Raw genomic sequence first — 17,012 nt, 5'->3', positions numbered from 1 at the left:
CATGAGGCAGTGTCCTCTGTGAGATAGGAGCAAGGCAAGGCAATGGACAGAGCCACTTGGCTCACACAAGAGGAAGGAGAGAAACTTGGCTGACCAGTGGCTCTCTTCCAGAGTTCTGGAATGACAGTAAACTCAGTTAACCTAACACATGTCTTGGCCAGACTCCATTTTGCCCACCCATCCCGGATGTCCTGGGATTTGAAAGAGTTGGTTCTTCTAAATAAGGTGTTCTTGTTTGTTTTTTGTCTTCACAGCCTGGAAAGTGCGATTTTCCTCAGTGAAGACGAAAGGTCATTCTTTAGTAGTGAGGGTCGCTTCTCCGATGAGGATGCCCGGCGGCTCCTGAGCAGGACATCTGGCACAGATGTGTGTACCACATGCAGTCTGGGTAGGTGTGGGGAGGGAGTGGCATCTCTGGTCGCTCTGTGAGCTGTGAGGGTAACAAGATTGTGCTAGCTGAGTCATATTAACGTAGAGTCTTCCCAGCACTCTCAGCAGATTCCTGGAAGATCAGGAACTAGGCTACAGGGCATGGGCCAAATGCTTTGCAACTGGGTGGAGCCCAGTGGTCCAGTCAAGGCCGCATGTGACTGGCACACTCTGCCCTCCCTGCCAGTGTGGGTTGATGGACTTAGTCTCAAGATACTTCTGGTCAGACATTTCTGGTTCTTTCCAGGCTCCCCAGGGAACCTCTCTTCCCCACTCTTTTCAACTATGCATCCTCCTTCAGGGTTGGGTACAGACAACCAGGCTCAGAATCCAAAGACATCAAGATTGGTGATACCAGAAGGCAGCCCCGAGTCTCTGGCTGCTGAGGGAGCCTATCTGCACTGTCAGGAAGCACTAGATACAGACACTCTGGGCCCTCAGCTTCCAAGGACAGGGAAACCTGAGGTCCTCATTGTGATACAGCCAGAACCCTTTCCAGTTCATGGGGCTGGCCCCTCTGCCTATGCTGGTCAGAGTCACTTTTCCCAGCTCCAGGTAGAATTGACTCCATGGCTGTTGGTTAGCCTGGGCCACTTGGCCTCTAGAATCCTAGGACCAGAATGACCAAAGGCAATGCAGTTCCTCTCCCCACAACATGCCTCAAAGCTCTGCCTACTCTCATAAGCTCCCATTCTTTACTTGTCTTCCATCTTCTTCATCTTTTCCTCATTTGGTTGCTATGGCAATCCAGCAGGCAGTTAGTGCCAACCCAAGGAGGTGGGAAGGAGGCTTGAGTGGTACCTTAGGTGAAGGAGCAACCAGCAGAAGGGACTCAGCCCAGTTTGTTCTGCTGCTTGCTGTCCGTGCCGCTGCTTGCCACAGAGCTGACACAGATGAGAGTCTCCCTTAGTATGGAGGGCACCAGAGGTAGACATCCTAGCCTGGAGACACCTGAGAACACGGATTCTCTGGCTCTGGTTGTTGTAGGTGCTGGTGACTAGAGAGCTTGCATTCACCTGGCCACATGAGGCAGGGCCCAGGTGGAGGAGTGACTGCTTCTCTTTTTCCTTTCCTAGACTGGTTAGAAGAAGCTGAGGGTGAGCAGCTGGAGCAACCAGGTAGGTACTGCCCTGTGGCGTAGGTCCTCTGCTCATGGCTGAGTCTCAGGTAACAACTGTGAACACAGGACAGGCAGCAGCACTGGGGGCCAGGGACATTGACCAGCAATACCATGCCTCTGCAGGGTGTGTGTGTGTGTGGGGGGGGTAATCTGGAGCTTCCCTATTGCACTTGTGGAACAGGGGAACCTTGGGAACCTAGATCTCTTCCAGCAGATGCATAGCCTTGGCAGGGCCTTCCTTCCTCTGCTCCAGCCCACACTCCTGTGGGCTACCTTTCGAGAACAAATGTAGCTATCCAGATTTCCCATAGTGGGCCTGGCCACACTGCAAGGAGAGTGAAGCAGTTGGATTTAGGAGCTGGAAAGAGAGTGCCTTTCTCCAACTTAATCTTACAGATTCCTCCCTCTTGGGGCCTGTCTGAGAATGCCCTTTTCACCACTCTTCCTGGGAAGCTATCTCATTCCCCAGAGGGTCTAAATAGGGGATCTGTCGGTGAACTTTTATCTATTTTATTTGGGTTCTTATATTTCTACCTCCCTTCCAACCCCTCAAACACTAGGTAGGAAAGAAAGGTTAGAGGGGAAAGGGAATGTAGACCTCTTTAGAATTAGTTCCTTGGGGCAAGTCCAATCTTTCTAGTCGGGATATCCAACAGTCCAGCAAACCAGCAAAGTATCAATAGCGAAAGCAGCAGCAGGATGAACCAAGCAGCAACAAGGAGGGCAGCAGCTGCCTCCTTCTTTCAAGCACCCCTGTCCCTCTAGAGCCTGCAAGAGGCAAACAGTCTGCTGCTGTGGACAGTCTAAAGCAGCCCCATATCCTACATCTGGGATTAAGACAAAAACATGTCTCCATGACATAACTGAGCTTTTAAAGACACCAAAAGTTCCACTGCACTCCTCCCCCTTTTAGTCTAAAAGGATGGCCGTTCCTCTAATATGGATGAGACTTGTTGCTTTCTTAAAAGGAGATTATCAACGAACCAAACACTTTTTGAATCAGTAGTTTCTTTTCTAACCTGATGACTCTCAGCTGCTCCTGTCTGGAACAGCTCGTCCTTTTTGCTGCTGAGCCTCAAGCTAGGACTCCAAAACTGCCTCCTAACAGCAAGAGGTTACCTCGAATGTCCCACTTGGATCAGCATTCACTAGTCCAATGATGTCTTTTACCACAGCATTTACAAACCCTCGGAAGCTTAGACAGTTTTGCCGAGAATCCTGTGTTGCCAGACATGGCTCTTTGGCTTCTTTGGTGGAAAGTACCATATTTCTTAGAGTTAATGCAGCAGTCATTTTAAACTTTGAGGCTTTTTAGCAGCCTGGTCACAATTTTTTTAGATGACCAAAATGACTGCAATTGAAGCACTGAGCATTTTGATATCTAAGGCTTTCGGTGGCTACTGGGAAAACTTAAGGTGGTAATCTCTTAACCCAAGGCTCCCCTCTGGCAGCTCAGTTTGCTCAAGTTCAACCTTTTCTTTTGAAGTGGGCTGTTCCTCTTTAATCCTTTTGCCCTGTACAGCCTTCTGCTCCATTAGGCTCCCAAGCCCACTCAGGAGCTATGGGAACTGGACACCAAAATAGTGTGGAGCAGAGCGGAGGTGACAGTTGTGGAAAACTCCAGCCCTCAGTTACCAGGTCTGAATCCTTTTTCTTCTCCTTTTTCCAGCCACTCTATTCCCTTTTTAAGCACTTCTATCTCTACCTGCAAACTCTCTAATTGCATAGTGAACTCTGCAATCCTTTCAAAAAATGGGAGAATTTAGTGACACTTTTAGTGTTCTTATTTCACCCATTTTTTTGTTTGTTTCTTTGATCCCTTCATATCCAGTTGCAACTTTTCCAATTATTCAACCATTCTCCCAACCTTTTTTGAAATGGAATACAGGAAGAAGACTAACTAGAAACACAAAATCTCCTCTTGGAGCAAAGCAGGAGTAAACCTTTTGCTCATATCCGGAAACAGCATACCCATTCCTTTGTACCCCACTGTCTCTTCTATAGCATTAGAAATCAGATTTTTCCATTATTCCAAGCCCTACATCTGGGTGCCACTTGTTGGTATTTTTTTTAATCTATTTTATTTTATTGGGGTTTTCTATATATTTCTCCTTTCTCCACCCCAATCCTTTCCAGCACCCCAACCCCAGATAGTAGAGAATAAAAGTTAGTGGGCAAAGAGAGTGTAGTTCTCTTTAGTTACTTCCTGCTGGTTAGGGTCTTTGGGTTCCTTGGGGCAGGTCCAATCTTCATTTCAGGCTATCTTTAACTTCTCATCAAACTGCATCAACAGCAACCAGGAGCAGCAGAGAGGGGAGCAGCCTCTTTTTTTCTCAGAGCCCCCTCTCCCCAGGCTCTGGCATTTATACCTTCTCAGAGTCCTCAGAATTAAACCATCTTCAGCTGGCAAAGATCACGCTCCTCTCAGAGCCTGGGAGAGGCTAATAGTCTGCTGCTGTGTACAATCTAAAGCAGATCCCTATTCTGCACCTGGGATTAAAACAAAAACATGTTTACATAAGACATCTGAGTTTTAAAAGACACCAAAACTTCCATTGCAGGGATCTAGAAATGTGAGCCCCTGAGGGCCCTGGGATATTCATATTCCCCAGGAATGGACCTGTCTAAGTTTAACTGGAATTAAAGGAAGAGGACCAGGAAGAGTCTGGCATTACTGGGATGGGCCCCAGGCCTCCTTCCCTGGGCTCAGTGAGCACAGGCAACTCAGGACAGAGCAGCTTTCTCCTGGGTGGCCAATCCTCTGCCCAGGTCCTGACAAAGTCCCTAGGGCTCCTTCATCTGTCCAGGAAGGAAGATAGTGGAAGGCCTCTGTGGCTGGGCATTTCTTAACCAATCCAATAGGCTCAGGTCTGCTGTAAGGCTTTACAGAATAGTAAACAGAATCTTTTTTATTTATTTTTTTTTCTGACAGTCTCAGGCTGGCCTGACGTGCTATGTAGCAAAAGAGAATCTTGAACACTTACTTGATCTTCCTCCTGCTAAGACCAAAAGTGTGTGCTACCTCCCCGGCTTCAGATTGTCTGAAGTATATTTTTTTAAAAGAATTATTTACTTTTATTTTATGTGTATAAGTGTTTGTCTGCATCTGTGTAGGTGCAAGACGTTTGCCTGGTGTCTATGGAGGCCAGAAAAGGGCCTTGGATCCCCACTGGAACTGGAATTAAAGATGGTTGTGGGCTGCCATGTGTTCAGGGAAACAAACATGTGTCCTCTGGCACAGCAGAATTTAACTTTCAAACCTGAAAGCAAAGAGGCTGTTTAACCCCAGTGAAGGAGCCCCAGGGTCTTCCTTCGTTCATTTCCTTCCAAATAATTCCAGGTCAGGCCTGTGTTTTCCCAGTAGAAAATGTGTGTCTGCTTGCCATGCCCCATGGAGGACGGTGGCTTTGGATCTGTGAGCAGCTGAGGCCAAGGTCCTGCTAGCAGGTGGTGGGAGACTGTGCTCAGTAGCCAATCCACACTACTTGCCTGAGCTCATTCCCCAAGGAGACTCTCACTTTCCCAGGATATGGCTGAAGCCAAGGGCGACGGCAGCCATGTTCTCGATGCCATTAGTTTTGTTTGCCTTCCTTCACTGTGTGTGTGTGTGTCTGTATGTTGTGGAGTACTGAACCCAGGCCATGTGCATGCTAGGTATCCTATCTGTCACTGAGCTATGTGCCCCATACCCTGCTTAACTGTGTTCATTTTATGAGGCGGCCTTTGGGCCCCTGCTAATTAGTTGTGCAAAGCTGCCGTCGGTGATTTCATGGCTTCTAGAGTCTGAGGGGCCTGCAGAGTCACACACCTGTGGTCTGACGCTGCAGGCCAGATGGTTAGGTGGCTCTCTGAGATTTCTAATGAGAAGCCATCTGCAAACCACCCCTGTGCTCCAACACTCGGGGGTCTCTGAAAACTCTGGGGGCTGCTGGGTAGGAATCAGGGCTGACCCTGAATCAGCCTCCAGTGCTCTGGAATCAGAAAGCATCATCCAGAAAGAGGGTGCATCTGGGGGAACAGTAGGTAGGGGACAGTGATAGGGGATACCACAGAGGTCAGGGTGGGAGTCAGGCCCACAGGTAACCAACCTGGCCTCCTGTGATTTCTAGGAATATCTCGGCCTCACCTGAACCCAGAACCACATGAGACTCTGCACATGGTGAAGGACATTCTAGAACGGTGCAAGGCCTGCCCCGACCACCCCGAAGACCCGGTATCCTGGAGACTTGGGGGAGTGTCCAGCAGAGTGAGTTCACCAGAGGAGCCCCCCTTTTGCCTGGATCCTGAAGATGACTGGACAGACCCTGAGCCTCTGGACTCACTGCTGCAGGTCCTGAATGCCCCTGGTTATGAGACCCACTTCCGGGGCCTGTATGACGTCTCACTCCCTTGGCTGAGCACTGCACTCTGTGGCTTTGATGATGAAGAGGAACTGGCCGGACGCTTGGCACAGGCCCGAGGAGTTGCCAAGAAAGTCAATTTGAGCATGGCCCTGGCCAGGCTCTGCCTCCTGCTGGGGCGGCTGTGTGCCAGAAAACTCAAGCTATCCCAGGCCCGGGTATACTTTGAAGAAGCACTGGGGGCTCTGGATGGAAGTTTTGGGGATCTCTCCCTGGTGGCGGCGGTGTATGCCAGCCTTGCTACTGTGTATCTGAAGCAGAAAAATGGGGAGAAGTGTGTGCAGGTTGCACCCAAAGCTGCAGCGCTGCTTCTGGGGACGCCCGGCCACGCGTGCAGTGCAGACGCTGAGCTCCTGAAGTATGCGCTGCGCAGGGCCATCTGTGGCCTCAGCCCACAGGCTGAGGCCCGGGCCTGCTTTCTGCTGGCCAGGCACTACACTCACCTCAAGCAGCCTGAGGAGGCACTGCCCTACCTGGAGAGACTGCTTCGCCTTAACAGGGATGTGGGGAGCCCACAGGCCTCGTGGCCGGAAGACTGTTACCTGCTCCTGGCAGACATCTACGGCCGGAAGTGCCTGCCCCACCTGGCGCTGAGCTGCCTCAGGGTGTCCTCACGATGGACTGGGTGCACGCTGGCTGGCTCCCTGAGGAGTGTGGACCTGGTACTCCAGAATGCTCCCGGGCCAAACAACCAAAGGAGGGCAGGCCACAGCCTTCCCTCCCAGATTGCTTACTACCTCAGGAAGGCATTGGCCTCTCTGGCTCCGGGCATGGGTCAGGCACTGTGTGGACCCCTCTTTGCCAGTCTGGCTCAACTGTACTGTCATCACCAGCAGCACAGCCAGGCCATCACCTTCATGTCTCAGGCTGCAGAAGCTGACACGGCAACTGGGGTCCACCCTGTCGTGGACCGATTGGTAGCGCTTGCCTGGCTGCACATGCTTTGTGGGAAAAGCTTGGTGGCCATGGACATCCTGAAGTTAATCTCAGACTCGGCCATGGCCAACAAGGTCCAGGAATGCGTGATGACCAACATGGCAGCCATGGCCCTGAAGAGGATGGGCAGGACCCGGCAGGCTGCCGAAGGCTACTTCCGAGCCCTGCACATGGCTTACAGCCTGGGCCACCTGCAGAGCCAGGCAGTAGTCCTGGCTAACTTTGGGGCCCTGTGCCTGCAAGCTGGTGCACGCAGCTTGGCCCAGCACTACCTACGAGAGGCTGTGGGGCTCTTCTCCCAGCTGCCCAGCGGTGTGTGTGGCCGGGACTTCACCCAGGTGCTCCTGTGGCTGGGCCAACTGTGTACCCGCCGGGCCCTCCCCCAGCAGGCCAAGTGCTACTACGAGTGGGCCTTTCTGGTGTCTGTGGAGACGGACCACGTGGAGAGTAAGTACCACCACCGTGGCCCTTCTTCACCTCCTGGGGTTTGCGTGGGTAATGCTGGCTTCTGAGAAAGCGTATCATTCCTTACTCAGAGCACCTTGGGGTGGGAGGCGGGGGACAGGGGCTGTTGGTCCACCTTGTAGAAACCTGGAGATGTTTGCCACCACCACCTTCGAGGCAGACAAACCTCTTCATCTCTTCCTGTGCTGGGCCAGACATAATGACAAACGGGGAGTGTGCAGAGAGTGCCTTACTCTAGGTCAATGGTTCTCAACCTATGGGTCACGACCCCTTTGGGAAGGGAGAACGACCTTTCTCACAGGCCTGCCTAAGGTCTTAGGGGTCGCCTAAGACCATCAGAAAACATATATTTACATTATGATTCACAACAGAGGCAAATTAGAGTTACGAAGGAACAATAAAAATAATCTTATGTTTGGGGGGTCACCGCTACACGAGGAACTGTTATTAAAGGGTCACAGCATCAGGGAGGTTGAGAACCACTGCTCTAGGTACTCCATTCCTCCCCTCACTCCCCCCACACACACTGGGATGGAGGACATCCTAGACATGACATTGAGATTTGGGGCCTGACTGAGCTAACACAAGTTTGGGACCCTGTGGAGCTGGGCCTCCAGTTTTGTCTTCTGCAGCCCTGAACACTTCACAGGGCTTCTAAATAGAACTCACCAGAGCCTCAGAGCAGATCAAATTCACCCACAGGGACCTTGTAAAAGTATAATCCAGGTCTGGCCCACAGGTGGGACCATGTTGTCCTTGCTGGGGCCTAGAGCTGAACAGGAAACAGGTGGCCAAGTCAGAACAGCCCTGGAGAGGGTTATCAGCATGTTCAGAGGCAGCTGTAGCCTGGGGAATGCTTCTTTGCTAGAGAACTGAGGAGAGGTTAGCCAGGTAGGGAGTGTTGAACCCATGTACCTTGCAGTATTGGGGGTATGACTCAGCTGTGGCGCTAAGGGTAATCAGGAACCCCAGCCTATGGTTTTCCCCTTTTCCCAAGAGGAATGGAGAGCCATCAAGTCTATAGAGCACTCACTGTGGCTATGGAGAGTAGGTGGGTCTGGCTGGAGTCTGTTCTCCAGCAGAGACCTAGCACACACTTGAGGTCTCATGATTGAGGACATGATTATGAGGAGGGAGCCAAGGAAATCTCCAAGGATTGTGTGTAGGGTCCAGCAGGTAAGGCTTTGGCAGGACAGATTCTTACATAAAAGGGACCAGGAAGCCTCAGGTTACACCCTTGACCTGGAGCCAGACTTCCACAGCCTCAGGAACCTGGCCACACAGCCACCAGCCCATCCCTGCTGATGTAAGACCTCAGTATCAGCAGAGGGCCAAGCCATATATGCCCCTCCTCCCCCGGGGAGGCCAAGGGATGACCCTAGGGCCATAGACCAGGTCACTATTGAGTCAGTGTTGGTGCACTGTGTTTCTGATGGCAGTCTGATGCATTGATGGGTAACTCTTCATGGCGGGTCTGCTATTTCTGGAGTCTGCCAGCAGCACACCCCTTCTGGTTTTAGAAATCTGCAACCCCTTTTCCTTGGCCAGGCTGGTGAAAGTTTATAATTCTGTCGATGTTTTCTGAGTACCAGACTTCGGCTTTGGGGGTTTCCTCCACTGTCATTCTATCGCCTCCTCCCCGGCATCGCTTTCCATCTTAGTTCATTAAGACGGAAGTTGAGGTTTGGGATTTTTTTCCCCCTCCTTTCCTGTCATCTGCCTCTGTGATTTCCAGGTTGTCCTGACAATTGGGGATGCCTCATGGCTCCCAGCCCTGACTTTGGGACAGCCCAGTGAGCCATGGTTTGGAGCCTGGCCTCCTAGATAGCTCACAGGCTTATAGGTACCTGAGCTAGGCAGAAGCCATTGTTCTACATGGCAGGCTCCAGGCAGGATGCTGACTGTGGACTGTCTGTGAATCCAAATATATTGAGCTGCCATTTTCCCAGGTTGAGCACTATCTGTGGGATTCCCTGATATGTCGATTAATGGAAACCTTATGGTGTGCTATTCTGCAGACTACGTAGCCTAGCTCTGGGCTCAGTATCCCCATCTTTGAAGACATGACTCATGGAAGTGAAGAAGAGGTAGTCATACAGTGGGGCCTTGAACCCCCACCACACATTGGCACTCAAAGATGATGGAGCCAGGAAGGTGACATCCTCCCTCTGTCCCTACCCAGGTCAGTTACAGGCTGTGAAAAAGCTGTGCCACTTCTACAGCAAGGTCATGCCCAACGAGGTGCGATGTGTCATCTACCATGAGTTCCAGCTGGCACTGGCGCACAGGACCGCTGACAAGGTGCTGGAGGGGCAGCTCCTGGAGGCCATCAGCCAGCTCTACCTGTCGCTGGGCACAGAGCGGTAAGAACAGCAGTGTAGGGGCCACAGAAACCCTGGGGAGCCCCCCTCCAGGACATGGGGTCATTCATTCGTTGTTTATGACATATGAGTCCCAGCATGAGGGGACTAACCCTGCTATCCTCACACTCTCAGTTACACAAGGACCATCACTACAGGCATTTTGAAGCCACCCATGCCACGGTTGCTGCTGTGAGCTGACCCCTACGTGCCCTTGCTCTTTAGTTGTCAGACTGCGGCCGGGGCAAGTTGGGTGTCATTCACCCACCAGATGTACGATGGTGGTGGCCACATGCTCTCCAGGCCTCTCACCACAGAGGGCAGAGTCAGCTTTCCTGGAGCTGGCTCTCAGGCCGTATTTGAGACCTGAAGTTCTGCACTGCAGTTCTGGCTAGCCTGCAAGTTGGTAAACTCCTCAATGTGACACCTCCCCTAAGGTAGGGACACTGGAGCAGGGAAGTGCCTCTGAGGAAACAGGAGAGGCTCCTTTTCCAGCACAGAAGTCACAGCAGAGAAGTCAGCCCGTGGCCTAGAGCAAGGCTTCTTGGATATGTTGCTGTCCATCTCCCTGGAAGCTTGTTGGAGATGCTCAGCCCTGCCCAGGCCTCAGGTCAGAGACTTAGGAGCAGGGACAGCAGCTGCTGAGAGCAGTCCTCTGTGACACGTCAAAATATTCAAGTTTGAGAAGCCCTGACCTACAATCTGAATTCTGCCCTGTGCCTGTTTCCCTACTGTCTAGAAAAGGCAAAGGCTGTGTCTCAGGGTTTCTGTTGCTGTGATAAAACATCATAACCAACAGCAACTTGAGGAGGAAAGGGCTTATTTAAGTTTACACTTTCATATCCTAGCCTGTAACTAAGAAAAGTCAGGGTTGCAACTCAAAACACAGCAGGAACCTGGAGACAAGAGCTGGAGCAGAGGCCACAGAGTGCTGTTAACTGGCTTGCTCAACCTGCTTTCTTACAGGGCCCAGAACCACCAGCCCAGAAATAGCTCCACTAACAATAAGCTGGGCCCTCACACATCAATCAAGAAAACACATTGCAGGCCAGTCTGCTGGGAATATTTTCTCAAATGAGATTCCCTCTTCCCACGTGACTCTAGCTTGTGCCAGGTTGACATAAAAGTAGCCATTACTGGCTGGATCCAGTGTGTTGGGGTTGACAGACATAGAGGGTTCCTCACACACAGCTTCTGTCTTCCCTCTGAAGAGCCCCCTTTGTCTTTCCATGCTGGGGTGTGGGGGGAGAGGGGAGCAGGCAGGATGATTCCTTCAGGTCCTGCCCTTCCAGAGCATTCTGTCGGCAGATCCTGTTCCGACGCCTGTGTCTGACCCCAGGGCCTACAAGTCTGCTCTGGACTACACCAAACGGAGCCTGGGGATTTTCATCGACCTGCAGCAGAAGGAGAAGGAGGCACGCGCCTGGCTGCAGGCAGGGAAGATCTACTATATCCTGCGCCAGAATGAGCTGGTGGACTTGTACATCCAGGTGCGCTCAGGGCTGGCAGGGTGCGCTGGCTCACCCGTACTCACCACCCGACCCACCTAATTACCCACTCACCTGCTCACCTACCCACCTAACCAGCCACAGACCCACCTAACTACCCACTCACCAGCTCACCTACCCACCTAACCAGCCACAGACCCGCTTAACTACCCACTCACCTGCCCTGCTCCTACCTGTTCATCTACCTTCCGCTCACCCAGCTACCCACTTAGCTACCCACTCACCCACACCCACCCACCCATCTAACTACCCATTTACCTGTCCTCTCACCTGTTCACCAACCCACTCATCTACCTGTCTGCTCACTCACCCATCTACCCACCCATCCATCCTTTCGACCACCCTCCTACTCATCCATTCATTGCATCTCCCTGTTCACCCACACATTCATTTGCCCATCCAGCCAGCCACATCTCCATCCCCTCATCCACCTATACTTGCTCATCCTCTCACCCATCCATCACTGTGGAGGACCACTGTTGAATGCCTCCTGTATCCCAGGGACCTCTTTCCCACTCTGGTTTCCTCAACTTCCCTCAATGCCCAGCCTCTCTGAGCTCCCTGGGCAGAGGGTGGGTTCTGTGTGGTACATAGCAAGTGCTCAGTGTATGTGTGAATGCTGTGTCTACTCAGTTTATACACAGAAGAACTTGCTTCAGCAGCTCGTGGTATATTGACTTCAGAACATGCTTATAATAGAAGTTGTGATGCTTCCCAAACACAGTGTGATCTGGACAGATGATCTGGACAGGAACAGCACTGTGAGCTGCAGATCTAGGATCAAAGAGTCCGGGCTTAGAGAGCACAGGGAAGGTCCCTGAGCCTGAGATCAAGCAGCTTTGAGTCAGGATGGGGAGCTGGCGCCACCTGCTGGAAGAGAATATCAAGGTCCGATTTAGACGCTAGAGAGTGAATAAGCTTTATTCTCGCATCACTGAGCAGATGTTTGTTGGGCATCTACTATGTACCAGACATTGCAAGACATCCCTGGACACAGCAGAGAAGCCACAGTCTCAGGCCCTGTCCTGTGGCACTGATAGGAGAGAAGGTGAGCATGGATGGGTCAGGAAGAAATAAGATGTGGTGAAAGCCACAGGTGGTATAGGGGCAGGGAGCTGTGATTTGAACAAGCTGGGCTGACCAGAGACCAGTCTGAGCTCTTCCCTGCTCTCCTGGGCAGCCCACACCTGATGGGCTCTGGGCCTGCAGCTGGACTGACACTTCTCAGCTCTCGGGTCCCGAAAGCTGCCCTCCTCAGAGCCACGAGCCCACAGGGGCAGAAGGGAGGTTCATGTCTCCAGGTGTGAGGGCACACATCTCAGAGGCATGGCCCCTCCAAGGGGTGCTGTCGCCAGAGAACTTCTGGTCCTTACAGGTGGCACAGAACGCAGCCCTGTATACTGGGGACCCCAAGCTGGGGCTGGAGCTGTTTGAGGCAGCTGGGGACATCTTCTTCAATGGGACCTGGGAGCGAGAGAAAGCTGTGTCCTTCTACCGGGTGAGTGGCCACCTAGGGCAGGTAACGTGTCCCTCAGTGGGCACAGGTGCGGCTGGCAGAGGCTTTCCACCTGGAGGTAGAGAGCTTCTTTCTTGGAGTGTAGCTGGCTTTCCTGGAGTGACCCTTGACCCCTCTGGGAGGCACCAGCATATGCTTCACACTTGCACGCTGATACCTGGACAGGAATCCTGTCACCGTACAGTTGAGGAAGCTGAGCTCAGGGAGACACGGGCTTCTCCTCTGGCCTCGCTCACAGTATACAGCTGCATTTAGAATGATTGAATGCTCCACCCAAGCCCTGGCACCTGGGGCAGAGGGACACGCTGGTCTGAGGCTGAAGGTATAGTTGACTAGGCAAGGGTCACCCAGGATCTCTGTCTCTGGTGTCAGGACAGAACCATCCACTGTCCTATGAGAAGACTGTGCACACATGTGGGCCCATGCGGTATTTTGCGAGTTGGGCACTGCAGAAGCCTAACATCTCTATGTGGACAGGACCGGGCACTGCCCCTGGCTGTGACTGTAGGAAACCAAGAGGCAGAGCTGCGCCTGTGCAACAAGCTGGTGGCCCTTCTGTCCACGCTGGAGACACCCCAGGAGGGCCTAGAGTTCGCCCATGAGGCCCTAGCACTCAGCATCACTCTGGGTGAGTTCCCAGCCTGGTGCCCAGCTCTGCACCCCATCCTACTCGGCCTCCAGCCCCAGGTCTGCAGAGCAGACATTACTCGGCTTCTCCCATCTCCTGCGAAGGCTGGCTGAGGCCCACAGCAGCTCTGCTGTGCAGGCAGTGGCTAGCCATGGCCAAGCACAGGGTGGGCAGGGACTCAAGAAGAGCAAAGCTTGGAGGCTTCCTCTGCCTCTTTCTCTTGCTGGACCAAACGCTGGCTGGCTTGCCCTGCTTTCCACTCGGGTGAACTTGTGTGTGCTGATCTCTCTCATGCCCCTTTGCCGCCTCTCCTGTCCTCACCCACTGTCTGCGCTCCGTTTCCTACTTCCGGGCTACTTTCTGTCCAGCATTGAACACTGACTGGAAGTGTATGTGTTCCTCCTGGGAGGGAGCTCCAAGTGGGCTGGCTGGGCCCTCGGGCCTGCAGGCGGTGTGGAGCTGAACTCAAAGTGCTGGGGACAGGCTCCTTGGACTGGCGCTTAAGCCCACCCGTGCAGGTCGCCTGTTTGCAGGGGAAAGCCCAGGGCTCTGATGAGCATGGCTCCCTAAGGTGAAGGACTGCGCTGAGCATACAAGGCGGCAGCCACAGCCAGTCCTCGAGCCCCGTGCCTGGGAATGCATAGATCATGGACCTAACCAAAGGCACCCCAGGCAGCTCCATGCAGGCATGAAGTGGGCATGCAAGCCTGCAGCTTTGCTAGATCTGCAAGTAGAAGCAAGGGGAACCGCTGTCATTAGCTCCCTCTACAGTGAGAAAATGAGTCGGGGAACAGGAAATGACTAGCTAGAGCTTCCGGGGCAAAGGCTGTGACTACACACAGCTGCATTTACAAGCTCTCTCCTAATTGTCTTGTGCCCTGCCTGCCCCACTGGGCAGTGTTTTCACACCTGTTTCACCCCCCACCCCCACCCACACCCTCAGGTGACCGCCTGAACGAGCGAGTGGCCTACCACCGGCTAGCTACCCTGCACCACCGGCTGGGCCAAGGAGAACTGGCCGAGCACTTCTTCCTCAAGGCTCTGTCACTCTGCAGCTCACCCCTGGAGTTCGATGAAGAGACCCTGTACTATGTGAAGGTGTACCTGGTGCTGGGTGACATCATCTTCTATGAACTGAAGGTAGGCAAGAAGGGTCTCATCCTGGGGTCGAGGCACTGCTCTGCCTGAGTGTGGGGTCTGTACATGCAGACATTGCCTCCCAGGAGTGGAGGCAACGGGAGCCTCACGTTCTCCCAGAACAAGGCCTGGCTGTGAGAAGCCAGCGAGCTCAGCAGACAGGGCTAACCTCTTGTGCTGGTCAGGCTTGGCCCTCTCATGCAACAAATAGAGGGCACAGGGCACAGTATACCAGCAGTGGGAAAGTAGTTAGGGACCTTCCCGGATGTGGTGATCCCCCAAAGGAACATAAAGGGACAGGGACATCTATGACCATTGACCCCTGAGACTCACATCATGGTGCCTCCTCTAGGAAGCCCACCCAGGATGTCAGCCTTCCTCCACAATTCCGTGCTGTAACTCTTTGGCATTGTCTTTCCTACTCAGCTGGAGATGATACCCTCCTGCCTCACAGTGAGGGAAACTGAGGTTCAGGAAGGGGTACGCTGATGCCAGGCTGCCTGAGTCCTTGTTGGTCACAGCTGTAGGCACACATGTGAATCCGAGCTACCACACACATACATATTCGCACACACTTTGGCTGTCCTTCCCACCTAGCTGAGTGCTGTCTCCTTCAGAACTTCTATCCTGAGGTACCAGGTACCCCTCATACTTCCTCATGTCACAGAGTCAGCCAGGGAGGGGTGGTCTTGAACCCAGAGTGAGGAATGCCACCCGGATTTCTGGATCACACTTGAGGTGGACTTGGAGCTGCTCTGAGCCAGCCCCCAAGCTGGTGTGCCCTTAGCTGGGACACCTTTTAAAAAATGGTATCCAGCTGGGTGGTGGTGGTGCTTGCCTTTAATCCCAGCACTAGGAAGGCAGAGGCAGGCAGATCTCTGAGCTCTCAGCCAGCCTGGTCTACAGAGTGAGTTCCAGATCAACCAGGGCTATACAAAGAAACCCTGTCTCCAAAAACTAAAAAAGAGCAAAACCCAACAACAGCAATAAAAGGTGTCCAAAACCAAGGACTAGGAAGCTCCAGCCCTGTTGGGAAGAGGCTGTGACTGTGATAGGGCAAGATGGGATGTTCTCATAGGATCCTGAGGTGTCCCTGTGGGTCAGCCATTACGGGGGTGTGCATGAGAGCGAGCCTGGGAGAGTGTAGCCCTTGGTCGCTCAAGGTATTTCCACTTCTCACTCTGCCCATTATGTGAGGGTGAATCAGAGTGACCCTGTGTTGTGTAGCCCTTGGGGGATGTTCCATGTGTCCCCCACCCCACTCAGTGACTCAACTGAACCCGTTCAAACGACATCTACCCACAGGACCCCTTTGATGCAGCCGGCTATTACCAGCTGGCCCTGGCAGCGGCCGTAGACCTGGGCCACAAGAAGGCTCAGCTGAAAATTTACACACGCCTGGCCACCATCTACCACCACTTCCTCATGGACCGAGAGATGTCCCTCTTCTTCTACCAGAAAGCAAGGACCTTTGCCTCAGAACTGAACCTCCGCAGGACCAACCTGGTGCCCCAGCGCTTCTGTGGCAGGGCACCCTGGCTGGCCTCTGGCCACCCATCTTGACAGCCTGAGAAGGGGCGTGTGCAAGGGGACACTTCCTCTTCTTGGGGTGCAGGCAGTTTTTTTTCTGGGGGTGGGGGGGATCACTGAAGGACCAAACAGTAGTAAATATTTTTCAGCAACTGTGGTATCTTCTAGGTGTGTGATAGGCCTGCCTGTGGTTGCAGGCTCCACCTCTCCCAGCTCCCTGACCCATCCATTTTCTGGACCCACTTCAGCCTAGCCCTACCTTGTCTTCAGTGAGGACTGAAGCCAGCAGGTGTAGGCAGAATCTCCTGCTGGCTTTCATGGTGTGGCCTTGGCAAATCACTTACCTCCATCCTCCATCCCTTTGTCTATCAAAAGGTGGCCTGGGCCTAAGGCAGCCTCTTTGCTATCACTGCTCTCTTGTGTATATGACACAAGCCTGTATCCTCACAGTACCTGCCTGAGAGGAACCCCTGTGTATCCCAGAACTCTATATTCTCCCTAATTCCCTCTTCAAAACAGACATTTCAGGCAGGAACTAGGGTGTCCTCTCCACACAACCTTGCTGAACACCAAGGAGCCTTGTCTACCTTTCAAAGCCCTCCTGAAGCAGATGATCTTCCCCGTCTGCCCACCAGGGGGCAGCAGAGAACTTCCCAGCACCAGTTCCTCCCCCACCCAAGTCCTTGGCCAGCTGCTGACAGTCCCATTCTTGGGGTGGGTTGGGCCACAGCAGGAAGGGAGGTAGCCTAACTGAAGATGAAGGGTAGTGGTGACCTACTCTGGGATCAGTCAGAGTTGTCATGGCAACTAAGGACACATGGCTGAGGTCATCACCTGCCCGCTGTCCAGCAAGGAGTTGTCCACTGGGGCATCCTCAGCTGCCAGCTATCTCGGGGTGCAGGGCCTTTGTGGGTAGATCACTCTGAGCCCAGGATGGTCAGCCCTGAAGCAAAATGGCTGCCTTGGGGCTGAGGTGAGACTTG

General features: G+C 53.0%; 1 protein-coding gene across 2 annotated transcripts in view; it reads left to right on the top strand.

The window, feature by feature from the left end:
- Window positions 1–16,152, top strand: part of Sh3tc1 (SH3 domain and tetratricopeptide repeats 1) — a 45,151-nt gene extending 28,999 nt beyond the window's left edge. For both annotated transcript variants that reach the window (XM_055623735.1, XM_055623736.1), the window contains exons 10-18: window positions 255–388; window positions 1,506–1,547; window positions 5,659–7,332; window positions 9,533–9,713; window positions 11,050–11,200; window positions 12,594–12,716; window positions 13,212–13,362; window positions 14,306–14,502; window positions 15,805–16,152. In XM_055623735.1, coding sequence (XP_055479710.1) covers window positions 255–388; window positions 1,506–1,547; window positions 5,659–7,332; window positions 9,533–9,713; window positions 11,050–11,200; window positions 12,594–12,716; window positions 13,212–13,362; window positions 14,306–14,502; window positions 15,805–16,062 — 2,911 coding nt within the window. In that variant the 3' untranslated portion in view covers window positions 16,063–16,152. The remainder of the gene's footprint in view (window positions 1–254; window positions 389–1,505; window positions 1,548–5,658; window positions 7,333–9,532; window positions 9,714–11,049; window positions 11,201–12,593; window positions 12,717–13,211; window positions 13,363–14,305; window positions 14,503–15,804) is intronic.
- Window positions 16,153–17,012: the final 860 nt, after the last annotated feature.

The sequence above is a fragment of the Psammomys obesus genome, unplaced genomic scaffold, assembly GCF_907164565.1.
Source record: "Psammomys obesus unplaced genomic scaffold, mPsaObe1.curated_primary_1811, whole genome shotgun sequence".
Lineage (NCBI taxonomy): Eukaryota > Metazoa > Chordata > Mammalia > Rodentia > Muridae > Psammomys > Psammomys obesus.
The sequence above is the reverse complement of the archived record's forward strand: the minus strand, read 5'-3'. Positions and strand labels throughout refer to the sequence as shown.